This window comes from Erpetoichthys calabaricus, chromosome 2 (assembly GCF_900747795.2).
Source record: "Erpetoichthys calabaricus chromosome 2, fErpCal1.3, whole genome shotgun sequence".
In the NCBI taxonomy this organism is placed as follows: Eukaryota; Metazoa; Chordata; class Cladistia; order Polypteriformes; family Polypteridae; genus Erpetoichthys; species Erpetoichthys calabaricus.
The window spans coordinates 195,786,891-195,793,344 of NC_041395.2; the positions used below are offsets into that span (position 1 = coordinate 195,786,891).

The 6,454-nt window shown below is 40.1% G+C and overlaps 1 protein-coding gene across 1 annotated transcript; it reads left to right on the forward strand.

The window, feature by feature from the left end:
- Positions 1–2,901: 2,901 nt before the first annotated feature.
- Positions 2,902–5,046, forward strand: LOC114644132 (C-C motif chemokine 20-like). The gene is made up of 4 exons (XM_028792375.2): positions 2,902–2,987; positions 3,153–3,261; positions 4,085–4,162; positions 4,464–5,046. The coding sequence occupies exons 1-4, from the start codon at positions 2,924–2,926 to the stop codon at positions 4,495–4,497; spliced, it is 285 nt and encodes a 94-aa protein (XP_028648208.1). The 5' UTR covers positions 2,902–2,923; the 3' UTR covers positions 4,498–5,046.
- Positions 5,047–6,454: the final 1,408 nt, after the last annotated feature.

Below are 6,454 nucleotides of genomic sequence, written 5' to 3' on the forward strand. Positions count from 1 at the left end.
TCAGCGGGTTGGAAAATGGATGGATGGATGGATAATTCACTAAGCAGCTGACCATGGCAGGCAAGATGCAAGACAGAGCCAATGTCCGCCAACTGACAGAGCCCCGCCCACCAACAATTCACTAAGCAGCCAACCATGGCACGCAAGACAGAGACCATGGGATACGCACGACAGAGCCCCGCCCACCAACTCTTAAGACCATGGGATACGCACGACAGAGCCCTGCCCTCCAACTCTAACCCTCCTCCCGTGTCATGGGATACGCACGACAGAGCCCCACCCGCCAACTCTAACCCTCCTCCCACATCCACCTTCGCTCTCGAGGCATGCACACTGCCTGCTCATGTGCCAGCACGCAACACCTCACCAAACACCACCTCAGTCGCTTTCGTCTCTGCTACAGTCCACATGCACCTCTGAGCCACGTTGACTTTTCATTGTTCTTTTCGGTTCCAGCTGCTTTTCTATATATAATCCACCAAGTCGCCCGACCATGGGATACGCACGTACGCAAGACATAGCCCCGCCCGCCAACTCTAACCCTCCTCCCACATCATGGGATACGCATGACAGAGCCCCGCCCACCGACTCTAACCCTCCTCCCGCGTCATGGGATACACACGACAGAGCCCCAGCCGCCAACTCTAACCATCCTCCCGGAACACTACGACAAACTCAACACAGAACAGAAACACGCTGTTGACACTGTTTTACATGCTGCATACAGCGATTCCCATCCCCGACAAACATGCTTCTTCTAAGATGGTCCTGCAGGACCAGGGAAAACCTTTGTCTACAAAACCCTGATTCATACCATCAGAGCTAGGGGAGACATCCCTACAACCGTAGCATCTCCAGGAATAGCTGCAACATTGTTACCGGGTGGACAAACTGCACATTCCGTTTTTAAAATACCGTTGAGGCTGAATACTACTTCCACATGCAACATCAAACCTACCTCGCCACATGCTCAACATCTTCTGCAATCCAAATTGATAATATGGGACGAGGCGCTAATGACACATGCATATGCATTCCACAGTTGACAGGTTATTACGTGACCTCACGGGTGACATGCAGCCATTTGGAGGCAAAACAATACTATTGGGTGGAGATTTCCGACAAATTCTCCCGGTCATTATGCGTGGCTCCCGAGCACTTACTGTCGCCAGTTGCATTAACAAGCAACCTTTGTGGCGTCACATACATATTCTTACACTGATGACAAATATGAGAGCTCTTCCTGAAGAACAACATTTTGCAACATGTTGCTCGATGTTGGAGACGGGACAAACGGAACACCTGTGACATTGCCTTCACATTGTTTTCCTTTTATTTCTGATCCCATTCAACAACTATATTGCGACATCGACTTCTCAACTGTCACTCTGGAACAACTCAGCACGCGAGCTATAATCGTCTTTGCTACAGTCCACATGCACATCTGAGCCACGTTGACTTTTCATTGTTCTTTTCGGTTCCGGCTGCTTTTCTATATATAATCCACCAAGTCGCCCGACCATGGGATACGCACGCACGCAAGATTCAGCCCCGGCCACCAACTCTAACCCTCCTCCTGCGTCATGGGATACGCACGACAGAGCCCCGCCCGCCAACTCTAGGACCATGGGGTACGCACGACAGAGCGTTGTTCTTAGTCACGGAAGCATAGTCATACAGTCTGCTCAACAATACGCTTACCATATGAATACTTCCGGAGTTTATGGTGGCGAGGCAGAAATAGTGGCAATGTCCCAAATGCTTCCAGCTATTATCACCATTCACTTCCGAGATATCCCTGACCCCATCAGATTCAAATTTGCCTTTTACTTTTACATGCAGACAATTTCCTGTTAGATTGGCCTTTGCAATGACAATTAATAAGGCACAGGGCCAAACTTTCAAAAAGATATGCCTGTATCTGCCAAACCCAGTTTTCAGTCACGGACAATTGTATGTTGCTCTCTCCAGAGTTCCATCTTTTCATTCACTCACAGTCGTATCCTCAAACCCACCCCATTTGTACAACTGTGTCTTTCAGGAAGTGTTCACCGATCGATAAATAATTATGTGGCGTATGCTACGCCGCGGGTTGGCTAGTATATATGTATATAAATAAATAAAATAGTAATATAATTACTACTATAGTAAAATAATATACATAAATTCCATGTTTTTCAAGGATGGCACGGTGGCGCAGTGGTAGCACTGCTGCCTCACAGTTAGGAAACCTGGGTTCGTTTCCCGGGTCCTCCCTGCATGGAGTTTGCATGTTCTCCCCGTGTCTGCATGGGTTTCCTCCGGGTTGTCTAGTTTCCTCCCACAGTCCAAAGACATACAGGTTAGGTGCATTGGCGATTCTACATTGTCCCTAGTGTTTGTGTGTGTGTGTGCGCCCTGCCCGGGGTTTGTTTCATGCCTTGCGCCCTGTGTTGGCTGGGATTGGCTCCAGCACACCCCCATGACCCTGTAGTTAGGATATAGTGGGTTGGATAATGGATGGATGGATGTTTTTCAATTGAATTGAATTCTTATTGGAGTCATTACGATTGCAGGTGAGTTGTTGCCTCACATGCAGTTAGATATCTGCACTTAATTTTTACATTACATTTCCTTATTATACAAGATATTGTAATAAACTTTAACATATAAACTGAATTAAATTACATTTCACATTCTAACCAGTTATGTAGTTTGAGCCATGGATTTTTAAATTGCATTTAGTAGCTTTTGTATTCATTTATTAGCCACACCTTTCCACGGAAAATTTGGAAAGGAAGTAATTTAAAATGAAGGCATTAATAATTATGTCATAAAAAATCCAACGACGTCAACAGCAATGTGACTCCTTATTCCTATAAAGCCTAGAGCAGCAACAGGCTAGTATGTGAGTCAAATTCTTTCAACTCAGACTGATAAAACAATGGTGAGCTGCAAACCTGTGCTCATTTCACTGCTGCTCCTGTGGATCTTGAATGTGTCTGCAAGTGAGTATGACCTTGGCTTTAATTTACTACTTCTTTTAGGCAATAATCCATGCAGATCCTTATTTATAAGACTTTTTGAAATGTATTGACCTTTACATGCACAACTGTGCAGCCAAAAACATAATTAGCAGCTTCTTGATTTCTTTTTCTTTCTCATTTTTTAAGTGTATGAAGACTGCTGTGTTTCCTACACAAGAAAGCAAATGAAGTGCCATGCTATGAAGGGCTATTCAATACAAACATCCAGAGATCTGTGCAATATTGATGCCATCATGTGAGTCTTTTATATTATGTTGTTTTATTGTACATCGTTACCTGAAAAGAATGATCTCATTACAATTCAGGAAATATGATTTGGAAAATGGATACATGGAGAAATAACATAATATCTGTGATTTGATGCTGAATAAATCTGAATGCCATACAAACCTAATAATAATTCATTACATTTATATAGCGCTTTTCTCAGTACTCAAAGCGCTATCCACACAGGGAGGAACCAGGAAGCGAACCCACAATCTCCCACAGTCTTCTTACTGCAAAGCAGCAGCACTACCACTGCACCACCTGTGAGGTTACATTTACATTTCTAATTAGAAATCATATACCTAAAAATTTACAATTGTAATTTATTTACTCCTTATAAACGAATCATAATGATCAACTCATGTCTATCTGGTGGGATGCCTTATATATTTGCTCACCTACAAATCACCCCAAAAGATCTCCTCATCCTTACTTTCTGAACCTTTTTCTCAAGCCCAAAGCCTCCATTCCTCCTAGCAGTTAACCCCTTTTCCAAATGTATCTCCTGTCTTTAAGTCTGTCAGCACCATGATGGAAGTGTATTTTATGTTTCAGCCATAAACTGCTTCCAAATGCCCCCAAAGAATTACTTCCTGGGTCTCACATGTCATATAGAAGCCCTGCAGACATACACCTAGAGCTCCGTATGCAGAGACACAGCCTGAATGTGCACACCTCACTGTTAACACAGGTCCCTATTAAAACTACTACATTTTATAGCACTTTGTATACTGAAATGATTTCACTGCTATAAAGAATAGTTTTGGTTAACTTTTTAAACTTTTTTTTAGTTTCTACACAAAATGGGGCAAACAGATTTGTGCAGACCCAAGTCAGCAGTGGGTGATGGACATCATTAATTGCCTAAAGTAAGTTTCTCTCTAAATGCTCTATAATAATGAATCACCATATCCTAAACAATGCCACACTGAAAAAACAGTAAGTGGACCATAGCAATAACTGCAATATACAGCCATAGTGAAATATGCTGCCTACTCTGCACACCCCTTTAGTGACTGAAGAACAAGTTTGAATCTTTCATTGTTGTTGGCAGCACCTTTATGCTATGTGTCAAAATAAAGGGTGACAGGAAGTATAAGCATACATATATATATATATATATATATATATATATATATATATATATATCTTTTCTTTTTTTTCATTTAGGCACAGAGTGAAATTAATTGCTCAACAGAGCTAGAATGCTATAGAGGAAGAACCTGCCAAAGCTGGAAAAGCAAGCATAACTCAACTATTTACTTTTGTTTTAGAAACAATAGTCTTTAAAGGAGCAGAAATATTTTTTATTTATTTCCTGATATGTGTGTTTATAGATACTTAAGTATTGCTGCATGATTATTTAAAAAAAGTTCATGCCTTGATTGGTTAAAGGGATATATGGTAAAGGAAAATTGTTAACTGTTCTGAACTCACAATGAGGACACACACACAGTATGTGGGTGTGTGTGTGTGTGTGCGTGCGTGCGTGGGTGTGCATGTGTGTGTGAGTGTGCGTGTGTGTGTATGTGTGTGTATGTACAGAAGATTCCTGCCAACCTGCATGTACTGAAAGGCAATAGTCTCCTTGTTGATTTTGATTTTAAGTGTAAAAGCATATTGCTTTTCTATTCTACCCTATATACTCCTAGGGTGTATTTGTACAAACCAATGGATAAATGGATATCTGTTGTCTTCAGTTGAATTCATATTGAATTTGTATGAACAGTATAAAAATAAAATAAAACAAAATAAAAACACTGTGGAAAATGTTTAGATATTCTTTTCATAAATTCTGTTGTTTATTACGCTGAGTGTCTTTTACTGATTAACATTGTGTTTTTAGTGGAAGTAACTATTTTGTTGGTGGCATGAAACTATAATAACTTAAACCACACTACAAGTAACATATATAATGCACAAAGTTCTGCTGAAGTGCATATGAGCTGAGTGGTTTGCAAAATGAGTGTATAGCACATAGTTTACCATACATCACCTGCTCTGTCTGTGTTCCAATACCATTGTATTGATTTTTGTATCTGGGAGATGCAAAATGAACTGAAAATTAAACATACAGACAAATCTTGGAAAACCAAGAGGTTAAAAGGTACAAGTAACAAAGCCAAAATGTACATCCAAAAGAAACACTACAAAAGGTCTGAACCAAACTTGGAGGAAAACTTAACTCTCACCAAAATGTTTATACCCAAAGCTATAAGATCTTTACAGAAACTTCCCAAAGCTAGGATGCCAGAGGCTGCATGCCACCATCTTAAATATCGAGTAAGATGATGATATAATTTTCACATCATGTGTCCTGCAACAGTCAATGTAACTTTAAACAACATGGCCACAGCCATGAGAGGAAAAGGGTATAAAATGGCGATGATTGCCACTGAAAGTGAACATACAATGGTGGTGCAGTGAAGTCACCAAAACACCATGAAATATAAACTAAAAAAATGATAAAATTATAAATAAATAATGTGCACAAATGAACTTTTAGCCTTCACAATGAAAGACCATGACAGAGTAAGAGAATAATGGTGAATCAAGTTGATTATATTAAACAATCTAGACAATTCATTCAGTTGAATAAAGCCATCCATCCACAGTCTTAAAAATAAAGGTGCCAGAGTGGTTCTTCAGAGCAATGCCATAGGAACAAATTTTTGTTCCCAAAAGACCCGTTCACATGAAAGTTCCAAAAAGAAACATTTTATTTATTTAGATCTGTAACAGGCTGCATACAGTAAAAAATATGAATAAATGGTAACAGATTTGTGAAATATCAACATCTCGTAATTTTAAAAGGACTCTTGCTGCGTATGATGACATAGGTTAAGTCGAGGTTTTCTTAATCTATTCATGTCCTGCTAGGCAGCCTAGCATACAGTACATTAAACATTTCCATTTTTTCTGTAGAAGAGAAAATTTCTCAAAGGCCAAAAAAACATCTTCATATGCAAAGAATCCTTCCCCAAATTAAATGGTGCCTATTCTTGCAATAGTACTACAAGGAACCACACAATCCAGTAAAGAACTGTAAAGTGTCATTAAAGAACCAGGATTTTTAAGAGTGCATCTGAGACACTAATTCATTTGACTAGTTCAGGATGACAGGGGCAAATGTTTATCCAAGAAGCACTAAACATAAAGTA